Source organism: Mercenaria mercenaria, chromosome 10, assembly GCF_021730395.1.
Source record: "Mercenaria mercenaria strain notata chromosome 10, MADL_Memer_1, whole genome shotgun sequence".
Taxonomy (NCBI): domain Eukaryota; kingdom Metazoa; phylum Mollusca; class Bivalvia; order Venerida; family Veneridae; genus Mercenaria; species Mercenaria mercenaria.
In genome coordinates this window covers 559363-581376 of record NC_069370.1, presented here as the reverse complement: position 1 = coordinate 581376, position 22014 = coordinate 559363, and the positions used below count along the sequence as shown (strand labels likewise).

The window sequence follows — 22014 nt, the reverse complement described above, 5'->3', positions numbered from 1 at the left end:
ACAGGGCTAAATTTTGCATATTTTTGGGGATGGGGGTGACCTGTAATGAATTGTCATTTCTCTATATTTTCTCAATATTTTGCACCAAAACAAAGCAGAATCATTGTGAAATAGGGTACCTTGAGAATGAATGCAAATTCATGGAAAAATCAAACAAAAATTTCTCTTATAGGCTGATCACTACCAAATAGAATGTAAGCCTCCCAGGTCTAGTCACAAGTAGTCCAAATATAAATAGTACTAATCTTTTTTCCTATCCTAGTGCATTTTCCCGGCAGCAACGTGCTTACTTTTACCCTACCGCTTTTCAGTATGTATCACTTTGCATTCAATTGAAATCTGGCATGTTCCTATCGCAACTAAGAATTAAAAAAGCGGCCGTAATAATTTAATGTCCACGAAAAGAGAACTGAAAGAAGCGAAAAGTAGTAAATTCAGCGGTTGTATTTAAACGAACGTAGTTTTCTCATATAAAAGTTAACACCCCCCTTTACCTTTTTGTTTTCTAAAGTACGGATCAGTTCTTTATGGGGAATAAAGTCTCTGAAAATCCTGATATGCTTTTTTAGAAAATGTCGAAAAACCGATATGAATGAGTGGATTTTATAAGAAAAAAAGTACAGCTGGATTTAGTGGTGTTCCAAGCCTATAAGGGCCATACATGGTATTTTCTGAAAACCCCTCGAAATGAATGGAAATGCCATTAATTCAATTCTTATGATGTAAAACGGTCACAAATGACGAAAACGCGTAAAAATTTCTTGTGTTTTTGGAATTTAGATCGAATTTTCGACCAGGTGTCCACTATTTAGGTTCGATTTTAGGACCTAGTAAATGTCTTTTCTCGCATTTTAGCACTCAGTTGTCTAAAAAATTGAAATAAGCATGTTTCTGCTGAAAATGACATAACAATCGTACGATAAATGGATGTTAAATGTGAATTCCACGAATAAGGTAAACATAAATTGAAAAAATGCTTGCACAGGGCTAAATTTTTGCATAATTTTTGGGGGATGGGGGTGACCTGTAATGAATTGTCTATCTCTATCTTATTTCTCATATTTTGCACCATAACTAAGCAAAACATTGTAAAATAGGTGTACCTTGAGAATGAAATGCAAATTCATGGAAAAATCAGAACAAAAAGTTTCTCTTATAGGCTGATCCCTACCAAAAAATGTAAGCCCTTCCGCAGTCCATTCACAAGTATCCAAATAAAAATAGTACTAATCTTTTTTCCTTTCCTAGTGCAGTTTCACGGCACAAAACGTGTCTTAACTTTTAAACCCTCCGCGTTTCAATGTATCACACTTTTGCATCTAATTGAAATCGCATGATTCCAAGTCGCTTGCTAAGATAAAAATGGCGCCGTACGAATTTAATGTCACGAAAAGAGAAACTGACAGAAGCGAAAAAGTAGTAAATCAGCGGTTGTATTTAACGAACTGTAGCTTTCTCATAATAAAAGTTAAACACCCCCCTTTCTTTTGTTTTTCTAATGTAGCGATCTAGTTCTTTAAGGGAATAAAGTCCTCTGAAAACTGATATGCACAGAAAATGTCGAAAACCCGTTATTAAGTGAGGGGATTTATATGAAATAAAGAACAGCTGGATTTAGTGAGTTCAGCCTGTAGAACTTGTCAAGGGGTGTCTGTCCAGGGTGTTTTGGAAACGCTTGTCTCCAGGGGGGTGTTTTTCAGAAAATGCCTTCCGAGTTTTGACCAGGGGGTGTCTGTCCAGGGGGTGTTTTGAAGACGTGCTTGTCCAGGGGGTGTTTTTCAGACAAAAATGCCTTCCATAGGTTTTCCAGGGGTGTCTCTAGGGGTGGTCCTTCAGAAGACAACTTGTCCAGGGGGGTGTTTTTTTCAGGAAAATTGCCTTCCATAGGTTGTCCAGGGGGTCTTTTGAGACAGCTGTCCAGGGGGTATTTTTCAGAAAAAATGCCTTCCATAGGTTGTCTGTCTAGGGGCTGTTTTGAGACGGCTTGTCCAGGGGGGTGTTTTTCAGGAAAAATGCCTTCCATAGGTTGTCCAGGGGGTGTCTGTCCAGGGGGGTGTTTTGAGCGGCTTGTCCGGGGGGTGTTTTTAAAAAAAAATGCCTTCCATAGGTTGTCCAGGGCGTCTGTCCAGGGGGTCTTTTGAGACAGCTTGTCCAGGGGGTATTTTCAGAAAAAATGCCTTCCATGGGTTTTGTCCGTTTAGGGGGCTGTTTTGAGATGGCTTGTCCAGTGGGGTGTTTTTCGGGAAAAATGCCTTCCAAAAGGTTGTCCAGGTGGTGTCTGTCCAGGGGGTGTTTTGGGGACGGCTTGTCCAGGGGTGTTTTTCAAAAAAAATTGCCTTCCATAGGTTGTCCAGGGGGTTCTGTCCAGGGGGTGTTTTGAGACGGCTTGTCCGGGGGGGTGTTTTCAAAAAAAATGCCTTCCAATAGGTTGTCCAGGGGTGTCTGTCCAGGGGGTCTTTTGAAATGGCTTGTCCAGAGGGTGTTTTTCTGGAAAAATGCCTTCCATAGGTTGCCCCAGGGGTACACTGAGTAATAATTTCTTTGTCAGCGGGGTGTTTTCCTACTTATGCTTGTCCAAGGGGGGGTTTTTGGGGTGTGCCCAAAGGGGGGTTTTTTGGGGTTGAAATGCCTTCCATAGGGGGGTGCGGATATTTTCTGGAATAGCCCATTTGTTTGTTACAGGTACCGTATTAAAAACAGGAAAGATGATTATCTGCAAACAATATGAAACTGTAGTTTTGTTCTACATAACCAGTTTTTTCCTGACACTGGTAAAACATTATGATAACGAAATTCCTTTTATATCAAATTTTGCATGAAGAACTTTCGAAATTATGTTAGGATTTGATGGTTGGTTTTAATTTCATTATTCTATACTTTTTTCATGATAAATTTTTTGGTGGAAGGGAAAAAGAAGGGCGGGGTTTTTAATGACACATCTTTTCCTCCCTTTCTTGAGGTTGACTGTAAAAAATACAAAATACAATTGTTCATTGGAGCTAAACTGATACTAGAAAAAGTGTTTTCCAGGGCTTTTACTTATATAAAGGTATAGAGAACATGTATCTGGGGGGGAGTACTTACTATTATGTCCACAGGGGTTTTAAAGTTTAATAGCTACTTTTCCATTTGTTCTAACCCATGATAACATCATTGACAATCTTGCAATATTCGCAAAAGTTTTCAACATATCTGATACTTCGGTCAATTCGTAATCGCAGACATCAAGAAGTTTGAAAATACCTGATATTTCTGGTAACTTCATATATCGCAAAACATGAAGTGTCCAACTTATTGAATTTTCAGTAAATTCGTACATCGCACACATCAAAGTGTTCAACATATCTGAATTTTCGGTAAATTCGTATATTGCACACATCAAAAAGTGTTTCAACATATCTGATATTTCGGTAATTGTAATATTGCACACATCAAAAAGTGTTTAACATATCTGATATTTTCGGTAAATTCGTATATCGCACACATCAAAAAGTGTTCAAAATATCTGATATTTTCGGTAAATTCGTATATTGCACACATCAAAAAGTGTTCAAAATATCTGATACTTTCAGTAAATTCATACATAGCACACCTGAAAAGGGTTGTTAAAATTTGAGATATAATTATCGTTATTCTTGATTTGAAAGTTATTTTTTACAGTATGTTCAAATGCATTTTAAAGAAGAAATAACATATTCTAATATATTTTTATTACAACACCATATCTTCTATAATGCCGCCATTTTCCAGTGCACACATCCAGCATTAAGATAATCTACTACCTGCTGCCTCACTGTAATTAAAAAGGCAATGACAATGTCAAATCTTATTTCCTTGTATCCAAAAACAGGATTTTTGTCGGTGCTAGAAAAACTCGTCTTTTACTCCGGGACGAAAGACTTATGAATAAAAATGCAGATTCATATGCTAATTAAACACAATAGGTTAAAAGAAAATCATTCGTTTTATTAGCTCGACTATTCGAAGAATAGTCTAGCTATTCTACTCACCCTGGCGTCGGCGTCGGCGTCGGCGTCACACCTTGGTTAAGTTTTTGCATGCAAGTACATACAGCTATCATGTAAAGGCATATAGCTTTGAAACTTATTTATTCTTTTTCTAGGTCAATTACCAACCTCACTGGGTCAAGTTCCATAACTCTAACATGTATTTTGAGCAAATTATGCCCCCTTTTGGACTTAGAAAATTCTGGTTAAAGTTTTAAACATGCAAGTTACTATCTCCCAAAACTAATGCAGATATTGAATTGAAACTTCACATGTGTCTTCGGGGTTATAAAACTAGCTGATAGCACCAAGTCCCATAACTCTGACCTTTATTTTGGCCAAATTATGCCCCCTTTTGGACTTAGAAAATTCTGGTTAAAGTTTTACATGCAAGTACATACAGCTATTACTAAAAGGCGTATAGATTTGAAACTTATTTTTTCTTTTTCTAGATCAATTACCTACCTCACTGGGTCAAGTCCCATAACTCTGACATGTATTTTGGCCAAATTATGCCCCCTTTTTGGACTTAGAAAATTCTGGTTAAAGTTTTGCGTGCAAGTACATACAGCTGTTACTAAAAGGCATATAGATTTGAAACTTATTTTTTCTTTTTCTAGATCAATTACCTACCTCACTGGGTCAAGTCCCATAACTCTGACATGTATTTTGGGCAAATTATGCCCCCTTTTGGACTTAGAAAATCCTGGTTAAAGTTTTACATGCAAGTTACTATCTCCAAAACTACTACAGATATTAAATTGAAACTTCACATGTGTCTTCGGGGTTATTAAACTAGTTGATAGAATCAAGTCCCATAACTCTGACATGTATTTTGGGCAAATTATGCCCCCTTTTGGACTTAGAAATCCTGGTTAAAGTTTCGCGTGCAAGTACATACAGCTATTACCAAAAGGCATATAGCTTTGAAACTTATTTATTCTTTTTCTAGGTCAATTACCAACCTCTCTGCTTCAAGTTCCATAACTCTTAACATGTATTTTGAGCAAATTATGCCCCCTTTTGGACTTAGAAAATTCTGGTTAAAGTTTTACATGCAAGTTACTATCCCAAAACTAATGCAGATATTGAATTGAAACTTAACATGTTTCTTCGGGATTATAAAACTAGTTGATAGCGTCAAGTCCCATAACTCTGATATACATTTTGGTCAAATTATGTCCCCTTTCAAACTTAAAACTCTTTTGATATTTAACATTTTGGGTAATAATTTCCTGCTTCTGTGACAATATTTCGAATAGTCGAGCTTGGCTGTCTTACGGACAGCTCTTGTTTTGTTTCTTGTTTTAAAGAATACGGTATGCAATAAAAAGAATCTATCACTGATAGAAGGTGCTGATAGAAATATCTGGCTACCACCGAAACAGTTACCATCGAGTCAGATATTTCCATCCGTACCTTCAACCAAGGAAAGATTCTTATTATTTACTAGTTTGGAATGTCTCTTTTTAGAGCTAGCATCGCACGGAAATGAAACAATAAAGGCTACAAGCCAACATACGTACAACACCAGGGGCCGTATTCATAAAGCATCTTAAGTATAAGAAATTGATTATTTACTTACTTAAGTATTACTTAGGTAAGACATTTATTTTACTTAAGTATATTTGTTATTCATAAAACAGCTTAATAAGTAATTCTTGGCTTTTATTGTGGACGAAAACATTAAAAAAAAACATTAATTTCAAACAGATACAACATGCACAATTATGTTTAAAGTGCTTTTATCTGAAAAACAACACTTTAAACGTACTCACGACGCCATTTTGTTTTCTGACTTAAGTCATTTCTTACGTTTCTTAAGTTTAAGCTGTTTTATGAATAGGATTTAAGTTTTTTTACTTAGACCTAAGCTGAAATCACCAAAAAACTTAAGTAAAATCTTCAATTTAAGGGGACGCATATTGCTACATTCACAGTTCATACAGAAATGAGGACATGTTAAACCAAAGAGCTATAAAAATAATTTTATACTTCTTTGGTTAAACTAAAGTCTTCTTTCATCAAGGGACAATACCCTGTATTTACCGTTGATAAGATAAATTAGATATGCGAGTTTCTCCCCTTATCTACCCGTAAGGCAACATAACCATTCATAACGTATTATCACCAATCATTCTCATTCATCAGATGTTCGACATGGTACCCGAGACGAACCGGGGAACCGTGGTAGAGCTCTGGTATGCGAGAATGATCACCAATAAACAGTGTTATCATTATCATCTATAAAAGAATAGGAAGGACGAAATGGGAGTCCGTATATCTAACGCAAGAATTTTTTTTTATAAAATATTTTCATGATCACCTGAAATATGAACAGAATAAATAACCAACCTCATGAAAACATAGCTATGATGTAAATATAGTCATATAAATTAAAATCATAAAAATCATTTTCAGCAGTGATATGTGACTGAAATTTTAATTGAAAACATTCAAATTGTGAATTAAAAATATCCAGATATGATAATTTTGATTCATCAACGGCTTTTAACACTCGATTTATAACATTTAGTGTTAAAATAACATTTTACTTCTAGGCTTTCTTTCGATGCGGAGATACCCGGTTATTAAATGAAAGTTCATTTTTGAGTACAAGCTATGAAATGGACTAAGGCAGTCTGACATTGTGGAAACTTTTACTTGCTGCAATTACAATATGTAACAGCAGAAAGAAATAACAATTTAAGACACCAGTCACGCAATACAATTAAGTATTAAAATTTTAGGCTTATCAGACCACTATCTCATTTGCATTTGCTTAGTTAATTAAGTATAATATGTTGCGCAACAGAACATCTGGTTGTATATCGGTATGGATAGCGCACACTGCATGCAGTTATGTAAATTCGCATTTCTGTGATCGAAAGTATTCACAAAAAATTCCGAAAAAGTCAACGTTATATGATAGATTTTGAGGATAGAAATATGATGATTTATTTAAAAATCTAGTTTATTTTCTTTCATTTCTTTTTATCATCAAGTTTTTCTTTTTATAACTGACCCTTATACAGGCGCGGATACCTGCTGTGTTTACAGAAGTTTTATGGTATGATCATGCTGACAGCTACTATACTTAACACTTTGCTATTAATCTGAAACACATTACATGCTTATACATGTATATACTAAGCAAAACAGCCAACCTGCTATATGCTATTTTATTTTAAATCGATATTATTGTAATATTAAAATCCATTTTAAATTAAAAGATATCAAGTTAAAAGATATTGTTCACATTTAGACTTAAAATAGTTTTGACAACTATTTGTTCGACTGTAAGCTTCGTAAACATGATAATTAAAATTAAGTACTCGAATCTATGTGTCAGTAGTATATTGTATATACTTTCAGTAGTGCTAAATTTATCTATCAGTCAGTTATATCGTATAGCAATCTTGTAATACATATAATAACAGTAAAAATAATACAGTTGTATGTTCATATAGCTGTGATTTATTCTGTTATACATTGATCCGATTCTGATAACTTAACTATGGAAGCGAAAACCCTGTAAAAGCCGATAAGAATTCTGATTTTGTTTATAATTTCTATACTGAATCTCAAATGTTATACTATTTTTTATTTCGCAGGCTCTCATATCTCATTTATTTCACCTTTACAAAAATGCAACCGATATATTCTGTCAGTCACAGTGTAGCGCGGATGCTATAAACTGTGATTTTTGACATTTCACATGTAACAATCTGTTACATTCTAAGACCGAATATTTCAATGACACGTGGTTGCGACAATTTACATTTTTACCGTAACAATGACATGTGGCTTTGATATTGACCACAATACACAGTCATATTTGACACCAGTTTTTATTTACATAAAATAAACGATATGTAACGCAAAATGCGATAAAGGCAATATTTCATCTTCTATTTTTAAACAATTAGTCAAAAAAACTTAAGCTATACAATTGTATTCCAGCTATGATAATTCTAACATCTTTGCCTCTATACTACGGAATACTTCAAGCAAGACAGAAACTCTTACCAGCTAACAGAACACTCAGACATTTTGGACAGAGTGGCTAAAATGCAGTTTTAGCCGTTTTTAAATGCAAATGGAAGCAAGATGCTATTGAATCGCTTTAAATATTTTTGTATCATCATTCTCTTTGTTTGTTATACTTTCACGTCATAACAGTGATAAAATTTGTTTCAGAGGAGAAACAGTATTAAATGTCCTTTAAAGTTAGCGAAAGACATGGTTTGCTTGCATTTTATATAGGTTACATAGGGAAATACTATGGTTGATTTCAAATGAAATTGGAAGCAAGAAGAAATAGTGTTACATTAATAAAAATACACCAGTGGAAAGATAAGAAAATGAATTTTATGGTAGGAACAGTGATAAATTTAAATATCAAAGCAGGAAATAAGAATGGTCAAAACAAAATTTAATCCTTCTATATTTCAATGTAAATCAGAGGTCTGTCTGATATCAGAAAGTCTCTGCGGCGGCTGTTCTCGCACCCCGCTGCGGATAGCTTGATAAGACGCCTAAGAAGAAAAAAGTTGGGTATGAGGGGTGCATATTCAAGAAATTGATGGTGGGAAGATAAAAAAACATATTCCTAAACTGATATAATACTGATGGACACCTGTAATAGTCAGTACTTTGTGGATAAGGATGTGGTACTATGAATGTAATAGGAAAACAGAGGTCTTTGTGAAAGTACATTCAACACAAAATATTAAGCTTTTGTATAAGGAAAAAACAGGTTTTATACAATACCAGTGTTACAAATAATGTTGAAGGGATGAGATTTTCTTTCTAACGCACCAGGTTTGCTTAAACATGTAAACATTTAACGCCACGTCATTTCAACTCGGGATGGACGCCATCTTTCTCATTGATAAAAAATGTAAACAAAAAAATCAGAGTGGGATTAGCATTGCAAGGGCATAACATAACATTCTACACAATGAATACCTTAGAACAGATATGTAAGATGCTATACAGGGCTGGTGGGTTAAATGTAAAACGTCGATCACTTGAAATTGATCTTGAAAAGGTGGTTAATTTTAGTTTATTTACATGGTTTTTAATTTTCCCACACTGACTTCTCGACGATTCACTGCAAAAAGTATTACTGCGCCGGACGAACGGTAACTCTAATAAACAACGGGAGACAACTTAGGTGTCAGCACGTGTATGATTTTAAAAAAAAAATGTCGATGATTATAATTTCTTATCAAATAACGAATCCTATTCAGATATTCGTCTTTAATATCAGAAAATTATTAATTTCTATGGACATTTATCAAAAAATATTATTTACAGTGGACTACTTTGCGCATCAAACTGGTTTCCGCTTCAGTTGTGAGGCACTTCCGTTATACTTTTTGTCAACAATAACAAAACACAAAATGAATCAATAAAGTCACTTATAAACCGACTGCTACTTAGATCAGTGTAAGTATTGTTGTTGTTACAACATTATACTTGTTCATTACGTTATGAGATAAAGTTTTTCTTTAACTGCATAATCCATTAATTACGTTAAGATGATATTGCATTTACAACTTGTCTGACCCCGTTTTTTACGTGAATGACAGTAGTCTCGTGCAACTCGTGCAAACAGAGTTATGAAAAGTATGGTGGAGAATTCAAGGACAAATTATAAATGACATTAAAGTGAGGATAACTGTATATTCGTCCAGTTTTGATCACTGACATGCCTGCTGTGTATTAGTAAGTTTCGTGAATAAGATTAGTATGTTACTTTTGCACATACATGTATACACATTGATTGGACCTCTCAACCAAATTTCATACCTTATTTTAGGGATTTTTAAGGTTTAAGAGTATACCACCAAAACACAGAAATTTTTGATAAACGAACAACATCGTTACCAATATTTTAACTGACCAATACATGTTCTGCCGTACTGTCCCGTACTTAAAATATTCTGAAAAAGTTGTCCCCCTTTAAAAATGAATGCCATTTGTAAAGAAATAAAAATAAACAATTGCTGAAAACTGTGTTCCACCTAGTTGTGTGAAATTTCAACACTCGCACGCTATTGCAAATGCATCAAAACAAACTTGTGTAACAGTTCTTTGAAAATGGTGAGTTTTTAAAGGCGTTTGACTGTCCGGAAGATGGACCCCTTTAGGCAGTCCTTTTTCGGAATTCAATGTTTATATCAGTATACTGACACATGTTTTGTAGTTTTTGTAATGATAGCGTATATATTACTCTACAAAACAGGTGTCAGTATACTGATTTAAACATTGAATTCCGGAAAATGACTGCCTAAAGGGGCCCATCTTCCGGACAGTCAAACGCCTTTAAAAACTCACCATTTTCAAGGAACTGTTACACATGTTCGTTTTGATGCATTTGAAATAGCGTGCGAGTGTTGAAATTTCACATAACTAGGTGGAACACAGTTTTCAGCAATTGTTTATTTTTATATTTTTGCAAATGGCATTCATTTTCAAAGGGGGACAACTTTTTCAGAATATTTTAAGTACGGGACAGTACGGCAGAACATGTAATGGTTAGTTATAAGATTGGTAACGATGTTGTTCGTTTATAGAATATTTCTGTGTTTTGGTGATATACTCCTAAACCTTAAGACAATACATTTTCAAAAGTTTGTTGAATGTGTTTTGATATTTAAGTGCATTGTAGTTCATGAATACCAAGTTGAAAATTAATAATGGAACCATTTCTAGGGCCTTATTGTAAGTCACTCGACTTCTGTAACAATAAATGTTTAATGTATTAAGGGGAATATACTGTTAGTTTTGGAATGTGGCATTCCTTGACCACCATATCTTTTCTTATGCATTACTTTGTAAACAAACTAAATAATGTGTTTTAGCTTACATATGCAAAATGAAAAGCAAGACAGTGAACTTATTTCACTTTTTTTCTTTAAATTAGAATCTGTAGGGTATTGATAAATGTTTGACAGATAAAGCACTACTATTTTCGCACAAAAAATATTAATTGTTGACTTTGAATGTACACAATAAGTCGTATGTAATTCAACAATAACTTTCTTGTTTCAGTTTTTCTCATTTTTATTTTAGTGAGCAATCCTTTGTGTACTTATAACAGTTGAAACAATATCCATTTCATGTACCAAAACTTTGTACTTTTTTGCAGGTAAATTTTATCATACCCCATCTACTTTTTTCTAATTTCAAAGTATGTCGCCTTAAGTCAAAACTTATACTTAAGATGCTTTATGAATACGGACCCAGGAAAATGAAAACTTGAGGGCGTAAATAAATAAATTTTATGCTTCTCTATCTGTCCGATCTGAGAGAAAGATACTCTTCCTTCTTAATGTGTGTGACTGGGGAAAATATAAATTCCTACATGCTTATTAAACATTGTACTTCAACACTTGCTTAATCAATGCATATGTTAAAATACTTTGTAACCTTATTTTTGTTACTTGAAACATTTTATGTGCCACACTTAATGTACAGAAACGTTGGATACTTTTAAGGAAACAAAACTGACCTTCGTCGTACAGAACTTCATTATGAACAGGATTTCGTAATATATATGCAATTATTTTTCTAACTATGTCCAGATTGGAGGTATTGCCAGTTCTGAAACAAATGACTCCGCAAACACGACAGCTGCAACAACAACATTGGTACCAGCTCTTGGTGTCAATTGCACTTACAGGCCAATCGACTGGTGCAATACCGCTATATCCGGCGCTGCTGAATGTACAAATAACACATGTCAATGTGAATTAGGTCATTTTCAATCCGGTATCAACTCTTGCACACATGGTAAATATAAACTACTTTGCTTTGATATCAACATCGGACTCAGTGTTTATTATAGATGAGGTATTTAATGTTTTGTTATCGAGTTCATTATCGTTTAGCAATTCTCTATCTCAGTTAAATCCCGTCTTATTATATATATATATATACATGTTTACCAGGTCAAAGAACTATTTAAGGCGGAATATAATAAGATTGTTTATCCAGACCATAGGATCTGAATGCAAACTAGGTAACAGATGAAAAAATGTATACAGATATATATAATTTGTTTGATATATTTGCTGTTGTTGCCGTTGCATTAAAATAAAGATAAACCATTTGTCTATCTCATGAATGAATACGTTTAAATGCGCTAATATGTTAGTGAATGAATGAAATATTCGTATGAATATTTGGAAGAAACAATTACCATATGTCACAAAAATAATATATGAAGGAATATAATTTTGAGCATGGATATAATACTCGTAATGTGTCTTGGACGTTATGTTGCTTTTAAAAGGTGTATTTTAAGATCACGAAAACAGATGTTACATTACTCGTGATGCGTCATGAACGTTATGTTGCTTTTAAAAGGTGTATTTTAAGGTCACGAAAACAGATGTTACATTACTCGTGATGCGTCATGAACGTTATGTTGCTTTTAAAAGGTGTATTTTAAGGTCACGAAAACAGATGTTACATTACTCGTGATGCGTCATGAACGTTATGTTGCTATTAAAAGGTGTATTTTAAGGTCACGAAAACAGATGTTACATTACTCGTGATGCGTCATGAACGTTATGTTGGTTTTAAAAGGTGTATTTTAAGATCACGAAAACAGATGTATATAGTACACCGTTTGAAAAGAAATCAGTATTATAGTCCATGTTTTTTCAATAATCAATGAAATTTAATATATACTTCAATACTATGCAGTCAAACTTAGAAATACTAGTATCTATTTAGCTTCGAAGTATAAAATTTTGATTTTGAGATGAATAGTTCAAAGGTCAAGGCCAAAGTGATCCGGAAGAGTTAAACCGTTTCCGGACGATCACATGAGAACGCTCCGGCCTAGGATCACGAAACTTAATAGAGAGGTTGAACATGACCAGTACATGACCCCTCTTGAGGTTAGTAGGTCAAAGATCAAGGTCACGGTGACCCGGAAGAGATAAACAGTTTCCGGAAGATACCTTGAGAACGCTTGAGCCTAGGATCACGAAACTTAACAAAGAAGTTGAACATGACCAGCAGATGATCGTTATTGATTTTGAGATTAGTAGGTCAAAGGTCAAGGTCACAGTGACACGGAACAGTGAAACCGTTCCCGGACGATGACTTGAGAACGCATGGGCCTAGGATCACGAAACCTAATAAAGAGGTTGATCATGACCAGCAGATGATCAGATGACCCCTATTGATTTGAGATCAGTAGGTCAAAGGTCAAGGTCACAGTGACACGGAGCAGTTAAACCGTTTCCGGACGATAACTTGAGAACGCTGGGGCCTATGATCACGAAACATAATATAGGGAGGTTGAACATGACCAGCAGATGACTCCTATTGATTTTGAGATCAGTAGGTCAAAGGTCAAGGTCACAGTGACCCGGAACAGTAGAAATTTTTTGCCAAATAACTAGAAAATGCTTTGGTCTAAGATCACATTTGATACGGAGGTAACTTATGACTGGTAAATGACCCAAAATTATTGATTTGAGGTCAGTACGTCAAACTTCCAGTGCACAGTGACCAAATAGTTTCTGTTTCTTGTGCAGTTACTGAATGCCACAAGGAGGGCATTTCGTGTTCTACAAGCTCTTGTTGGAATGCAACAAGTAGTGTAGCACATGGGGACTGGGTGATTTCACGTGACTTTTTACCGATATGCGATTGGCTTATCGCATTTATGGAACGCCGTTTTTGCAATATAGTCGCACTCTATATGATATATATAGAGAAATGTTTGTGACCTGAATTCCTCATTCTTTATTTCATATAATTTATTCAAACTTTCAGCAATGATCAATATTGATACCTTGTTGTGCATAAGGGTTTTTGTGTTAATTGCTCTTCAATTTCCTGGATTATGGTCCTGTGTTGTCGAATAAGTCCAGGTGAAGGCATGAATCACATTTGTGAAAGCTCTAGTAAAGTATTTCAATAGTCAAGGAATGTGACCAGTTAAGCTAAAATTAAGTTATGTTATACATGAAAGGGAAATATAGTTATTTTTGCTCAAAACAATAACTTTAAGAATTAAGAAATACATAGTTCATAGATCTACTTGTAAATCATGTTGAATGGAGAAATATTTCCCACATTAAAGCGTAATGGTATAATAATAAAAAAAAACAAGTACGTTATTCACCCATAAATTACTGTCAACAATTTCTGGTCTGTATAACTTCTGGCCGCAGGAAATCTTTCGACTTGTTTTCTGTTGAACTTATTTGAAAACATTGGACCTCGAACCCATTTTGCTTCACTTTATACGGATAAATCACGTATAGTCAAGACCGCCAGTGTAACGAACGTTTAGAACTACCTTATGAAATAACTGCACAAAGTTATTTTAATTAATTCACACGAACTACAAATCTTAATTAAGTTACATTTTTATATATAGTTTTTGATAGAAAATCCAATGCTGGAAAATTTGTTTTTATTCATTATTTGATTATATTTTAAAATATTTTTCAGAGTTGGATTTAGTGCCAGTAAATCTTACTACCTCTAATGTCACAACAAGAAGTTTTGTTATATCGTGGTCACAGAAAGACAATGTAAAAGATCTAGACCTGACCTATGACGTTGTGGCTGATTCAAAATATGATGGAGGAAATGTTAATAAGGTTTCATGTACTGTAGAAAGCGATCGGACATCAACATGCTCTAGTCTTTTGCCAGGTTATAAATATGAAATTATTGTGAAATGTAGATACAACGCCATACATGCGGTTGCATTTGCCATTCTCCAAGAAAGTACATGTAAGTGCCAAGTTATTCCATTATTAATTATAACATTACAACACTGAAATTGATTTTAAATATTAGTAAATAGTAAATTCTTTCCAGACATCAAAATTCCTACAATTTACTAGGTCCTATTTCTACTTAGTCTTGAATAAAAACTATTACTAAATTTTATTTTTACGCTGATCATAAATCATTATGATAATATTTCCTTAATGTCTCAAGATTTCATTGTTGATATGAAATAAAGAAGGAACTTAATTGGTACATACTTTACTATCTGTAGACTATACTTGTACTTGTATTGTAGTTTGTTTCATCTTGTTCATGCTTCATTTCCTGTATATTAATTATGTATGATGAATATATGAACTATAGAAAAAAAATCAAATAAACGGGGTTACCCGCGAGGGGTCCCAATATTAAAAAAAGTCTTGAGACATTTTCAGTACTTTGGAGCATTTTAATGATATGAAAACAAACCATATATATTCTTTTAGATTAACGTGTCTTCTTACCAAAATTAGAAAATATATTGAGATGTTATGTTAGATATAAGAAAAATAATCTGTTCTGAAAGACATCACCCTCTGAAAATGCTCCATTGAAAATTGCCGTTTAGCAATTACGCGTATGTAGACATTTTCTCAATGAATAAAACTAAAACCTGGAAATTCAAATTGACAATGGTCTAGATCTTTTCACAATACAATAAGCAATAAAACTAAGCCAAAAATGTAACTGCCACATCCTCATATGACTCATTATACCAGATTTCATCAACAGCATGAAACTACAATTTGGACTACTTCACACGTAACACTGAGTAATGGTGGAACGATCTACCTAGCTATCTGTAAACATTCAGTCTGAAGCCAGCTTTAGATCAAAACTGAAAACACATTTATTTAGGCAGTTTCATGAACAATGAGTGTAGTCTTGTTAAAATACAAAATATCAGAAGTGGTGTAAAATAGTATTTATACATGTCCAAATCTCTAAATCTAAGTGCTAGAATCCTGTTCATATTTTTATGTATATATTTTAAATGTGTGTTATGTAATTGTAAAGCGCAATAGAATATTTTATAATTTTTGCGCTATATAAATGCCATGTATTTGTATTTGTATTTGTAGTTACTTCCTATTTAGTGTAAACAGTCCACGTTAAGACAAAACAATAAATATATAACATCAAAAGCAGGCTAAATTATTTGAAAGTTGCATTTTTCTTAAGAAAAAAATCTTCCAGGCACTTTCAAAAATGCCTTTTATATGCTTTATATGGTTTTTCGTCATTTTGCGGAAGACAATTTCAACAAAATTGATCAAAAGATCAACTAAATGTTTACTTTTTTTTGCATTACTTGATGCCAATCATAAATTTCTTTTTGAATCGAAAACATTTCAAGCAAAATTATTTTTATCACGAAAACCTAATAATAAATTGCCAAAAACACTATTTCAAAAGTGCACTTATTCAGAGTTATACATGTTTATTTATTTATTAGAGTCTCATCCATTTACATTTTATACACATATACAAACAATAAAAATCACACATATCATACAAGTAAATGGCCATTCTATATAGAATTACATGAGACTATTTAAAAATAGTACATTACACTATTAAAATCACAGTAAAACTATTGCAAGTGTATTGTGTTGTATTTTGTGTTGTGTTCATTTCAAGCGGTGCATGTTTGTGTGTGTGTGTGTGTGCTTGTGTGTGTGCGTGTGTGTACTGAAGTTGTGTGTATGTGTGTACTATGTTGTGGTTGTGTTGTGTTGTGCATGCATGTATTGTTTTATTCTTTACTAATAAACTTTGATAATGTGGCAGTTGAGTCCAATAAGTCCAGGGATATTCAAAGATAATCCGTCATAGATCTATTGTAAAGCAAATATTGGATTTACCTGTATTGGAAAATATTCAGTGTCGGTTGGATTTAGGTCAACTGCCACATTATCAAAGTTTATTAGTATTTGAGTCTTATCTATATGCAAACATGTAAGTTTACAATTCAATTATACATAAATAAAACTAAGTACATAGCCGCTCTATAAGTAGGACTATAAGAGACTGTATCAGCTGTGACACCGCTTGCTCCAATGCACCTGGGACCCACCACTCAGAAACCACAATTGCAACCAAGAGCTGTCCGTAATACAGCACGCTCGACCTTTCTCAGTGCCTGACTCTGAATTAAAGAGTTTAAAAAGAGGCATAATTCTACCAAAACCCAAATAGAGTTATGGAGGTTGTTTCTTCTGGCGCAGACTATGATAACTACTACTGCAAGCTTCAAGTCAAAAGCCTCAATAGTGACAATAATATGTAACTTTTCATAAACTTTATCCAAAAACCCTATGTTACAATTAAAGGGGCACAATTCTGTCAAATTCAAACATAATTATGGTGATTGTCTCTCCTGGCGTACACTTTGATAATCAACACCTATTTAGATTTCAAGTCAATAGCCAGTAACACAGACACTTGACTTTATCCGCATGGGCGAATGCAATAGCTCTACATATCCTTCGAAAAGACGAGCTAATAAATTCATGAAATTGCTTCAGAGTCGTGCATTCCAAATTTGCCACAGCAAGAAGGGGCCATTTTGCCTCTTACAATACAAAATGGTGCACTTTGAAAGGTACATAATAAAATTGATTATATAATCTATAGTACATGGTATAATTAAGTAGTAGCTGCTAATCTTTCATTAAAACACAGTTAAGACGAAGTTCAAGATTACAATTTTGAAAAAGAAATACAAGCACTAATGCGCTTATATAAAAAACTTTAAAAAAAATCATATATCACCCAGATCAGATCTAAGATGAACTGATTAGCAACTGTTACTTAGATGAGCTAAAACGTATATGACTAGGTTAAGAATTATAATGACATTATTTACAAAGATAAGACTTTCTTCTATTAAGAATAAGAAAACAGGTTCTGTTTGTATGTTTTGGGGACCATGTGCGAGCTGTATCATTGAAACGTTAGTTGTTCTGTAAAAATTATCACAAGTTCTAGTTTTACGTTTTGCAATGCTATGATTCACTTTACCCCTTTTGATAAACGACTTGTGCGTCACTGTTATATTTCCTCTAACTTAGCACACCGTTATCTTGGTGCCACTTAAAAGAAATCTTAAAGTACATAATATGTGGTAAAACACCCGTTTTCGACTATATTGCCAATAATCACATGACAATGGTTGATATTAAAAGCCGTCTACTTTTCTGAGTTACAGTTTTTATACTTATGGAGTAGATTTAGACTGGCATTAGTCGTTAGAGGCATTTAGATATAAATCTATCTCACATAAAATCCGAAAAATAGATGTTATAAAGCTATATAATATTTGTTCGATTTTGCATCATTTGTATTCTGTGTTCTTCACGTAGTGAATTAATTTTTCATCGAATTAAACATACTATTCTAGAGCTTTTATTCATAACTAAAATGAAATCATAAAGTCACTATTCATTTTGCTTTTACTAGGAATTGCAAGAAAAAAAAATCAATTTAAAAAACTTCTTTTTTCGTTTTTTCAATATTAGCAAAACATAATTGAACGCGATGCCCTAATATATTTGATGACATTTTTGTAACTATTGCTGAGTATTGTAACTCCATTTTAGGCGACTTTTCTGACACCTTTATTTAACTATGAACACTTATATCCATTTTAAAGTTTAAGCATTGCTTTTATTAGTGTACAAATACTCTTGAATGTACTCTTTTTCGTTGGGTTTAACAGTTTCATGCCATATTGTAACAGTGATATGATATAAGACAACTTGAATCACGTTGCCATGCATTATTCCATCACACACGGGCACCTTTGGTAAGACAGATGGATTGCTTCCTCACATGAAGAGGTGAGGGAGAGGTGATTCAAAGTCAGTGACCTTAATCACTCGGCCATAGACGTCCCTTGACCGTATTCTTAAGGTAAGCACAAGTTTTACTATGTCATAGATTTTGATAGGGTATTCAGCAATATTGGATGTTTTGGGTTTTTCTTACCATAAATTATATGGTGTCTAAGCAGATAATGTGGGCAAATGGAAAACTAGACTTTTACTTTGGTATTAAACTGGTTTAGTTTCAAGTCAAAGATAAATTTACAACTTTATTAGGCTGCGTTCTAATTTTTGGACTGGCAATTTAATGTTGTCTTTAAGCTAGCCATTAGGTTTGACGATACGATCTTATTTCTCCACTTTATCATATAAATATATTGACTGCACTTTTTCATTAGTTTCTATACATTTGATAGGGATCAGTTCCAATCAACTCACTAGATCAAGTTTTAAAGTTTTAAGTTTAATAATAATAAAGCATAAAATCAATCTGTTTTCAGATTTCAAAAATGTTGGTTTTCCCAGAGTAAAAGAAGGATAGATATCCACCAGGAAAAGCAACGCTCTCAGAAACAAACTTTGAAATTAGAAAATTGTAAAAAGTGATCAGAAATCAAATAGCAGAAATATAATGAAGTATTTAGTAATTAGTACCATAATATTCCCTTTATAGTAATGCGGTTTAGCAAACTGAGACGAAAATACATCAATAGGTTGACTATAATTATTTCTGTCATATTTTTCTTTGTATATCTGCAGTACTAAATTATATTGGAATACGAATGTTTAAAAGAGAAAGCCGAATGAAACTTCCTCAAACTAATATAACAATTGCTACTTCCAAAGTTCAACAGACAGTCAAGAAAAGCGTTCAACTGGAAAACGAAGGAGCTAGATACATAACAGAGAAAACATCAATGAAACATCATAGAACGCAATATATTAACAAAGCAATTGATAACAGCGACGGTGATAGGAGACCAAACGAAACCTATTATAACAGGAAGGACATAGGAAGTGACTATATCAAAACTATATATGTAGGTATATTAGTACAGTCACATAGTGAATCTAATTCGTATAATCGTTCTATTTGTGGGGAAAATATCAAACTGGGTTCACATGTAAATGGGTTTTGTCTGAATAAGAAAATGAAAGAAAGTTGTTTTAATATCCAAGATGCTCGACTTGTGGAACAACTTACTACCAAAAATCCAAATCTTACTTCTTGTAATCTGTTACCACGTCAAATATTCTAAACAGCCAGTATATCAAAATGAAGAAGTGTTGTTTTTCCTCCCTCAGGCACCTCCGAGTGGTTAAAGGGGGGATGTTCGTAGCGGTTGGCGGTCATAGCATGTAGCTTATTGTCAGGTTATTAAGAATCATTATTTCATTTGTTTTATTACCCGGTGACTACTGGAAGCAAACATGACCATCCATTTCCAGCTTGGCCATCTGCCCTGCTGTGATTATCTATCAGTCATGAATATGTACTATACATGTATGCTATATATTTGCAATGAACAACAAAAGTACATTGATACTGGTAATTGTCAAAGTAACCAGTATCTACCCAGCCAGAACGCATGTGATCAAGGACCAAACTATCCACTAATATGCGAGATATTTCTATTTTATTTTATGTATTTCAAGAACAATTTCTATAGAGACGAATGGTTAGGTTTCTATCAGAAATATTTTTTCTCATTAATGTTTATTTGATTGTTTATTCATTTTGTCAATTACCCTGTTTCGAAAATATCATTCAAAATCGACCGACAGGGTTTTCATTAATAACTAAATACATGTAATCATGTAATTATTACAGCTACACGAATAAAATGTAAAATTTCCTCTTTAGAGGTGCATAATGACACTATATTGAGAGCAAGAATATGTGATTGTAACATTGGTCTTTTACATTTTCAAGTAAAGTTCAGTACATTGTAATTATATGGTATAACTGTAATTTACCAGAGTCTGAGTGCGGAATGTGGCTCTCAGTTAAAATAATTACATCTAGATACCTCATGACTAGTAAACCAGGCCAAAAAGGTACCATATTTTATTTCCAATATGCTAATAACATTTTCATAGGTCTTTCTAATCTATATTTGCAATCTTAGACAAATTATAGCGCATTTTGTATATTTGAAATTCGAGTGTTGAGTAAAAGTATTTGTAATCCCGAGCCAGGTTTCACATCAACACATTACATGGTGTCCACTTTGAGTGTACAGTGTATTGCATTCATTCTATGTATTATACAACGCACATAACATATTGACCAGCGTATACATATAGTAATCTCATAATTAATTAATCATTGATTACATCATGCTATTTTTTACGTAATGCATCCATAATAACTTGAACTATAACCAACTTGGTGCTTGCATTTTGTTTCAGAAGTTATATACTATTGACGAATTAAATTTTACTGACCGTGACTACACGACCTCAAAGAATTAATAGGGAGAATGGCATTGCAAAGAAAATAATACTACAGCAGCAAAAACATCGTTTCCACAATCTCTTTTATATCTTGAAAAAAGATAGTACTGATAACACCAAGCCAAACCATAAAACACATGTGATGGTAATTAATATGCAAGATAAAAATATCTTGCTGACCACTAACTGAGTATCCAATTTGCTGATGACTATTAATTGTTGACATGCTGGAGTGTTTCCCTGAGAACTGAACATCTCCCTTTAAGGCCAATGACTTCAAAACGCTCGCTCCCCACTTAATGTGGAATCGAGCCTCGCACGGGACGTTGATTTTTTTTATTTAAGAATGCCACCCAGCTAGCTATGAGAAGTATGGTGGTTCGACCAGATGCCAACTCAGGATGACATTAGGGGAGGGGGAAATTGGGATATTCCTCCATCATGACGAAAGCAGGAAACTTTGTTTATAACTATTTGAAGGAGGTTGAATCGACATAAAAGGGAAGAGACTCGCGATTGATTGACTTTGATTAGCCTTAAAATGAGTCCTAGAAAGGGGACCAATATTTTTTCAATGTTATCATAATCATTTTTGACGCAATATTCATCCGGTTACATTGTATACACATTTAATATATAGGACTTGGAAAATTGACATAGTTTTGACACTAAAGGTAGGAAATCGACGAAACATCTCATAAATAGGTTCAATCTTTATTAATTATAAATATCATATCACTTAAGTTAACATATACATACATAATTGTTTAAGATCATAAGCTTCATTCGTGTTCCGTGCTATTTTCAGTTTCACATCAATTTTACAGTGCAATTACTGTACTTTGATAGTTAGATACTTGCAATGAATAATTTAAATTATATTTAATTCAAAATAGAGGCCCCATAAC

The 22014-nt window shown here is 33.6% G+C and overlaps 3 protein-coding genes across 3 annotated transcripts in view; 2 read left to right on the top strand and 1 right to left on the bottom strand.

Moving 5' to 3' along the window:
* The window catches only part of LOC128546275 (nodal modulator 2-like), a 28526-nt gene extending 26575 nt beyond the window's left edge, over positions 1 to 1951 (bottom strand). The window contains exon 1 of the mRNA XM_053516648.1: positions 1879 to 1951. Coding sequence (XP_053372623.1) covers positions 1879 to 1951 — 73 coding nt within the window. The remainder of the gene's footprint in view (positions 1 to 1878) is intronic.
* Positions 1952 to 2094: 143 nt separating this feature from the next.
* Positions 2095 to 15273, top strand: LOC128546274 (uncharacterized). Its single transcript, XM_053516647.1, has 5 exons — positions 2095 to 2158; positions 2683 to 2771; positions 11603 to 11810; positions 14496 to 14783; positions 15269 to 15273. The coding sequence occupies exons 1-5, from the start codon at positions 2095 to 2097 to the stop codon at positions 15271 to 15273; spliced, it is 654 nt and encodes a 217-aa protein (XP_053372622.1).
* Positions 15274 to 19389: 4116 nt separating this feature from the next.
* The window catches only part of LOC123559763 (carbohydrate sulfotransferase 14-like), a 30092-nt gene continuing 27467 nt past the window's right edge, over positions 19390 to 22014 (top strand). The window contains exon 1 of the mRNA XM_053552086.1: positions 19390 to 19689. Coding sequence (XP_053408061.1) covers positions 19432 to 19689 — 258 coding nt within the window. The 5' untranslated portion in view covers positions 19390 to 19431. The remainder of the gene's footprint in view (positions 19690 to 22014) is intronic.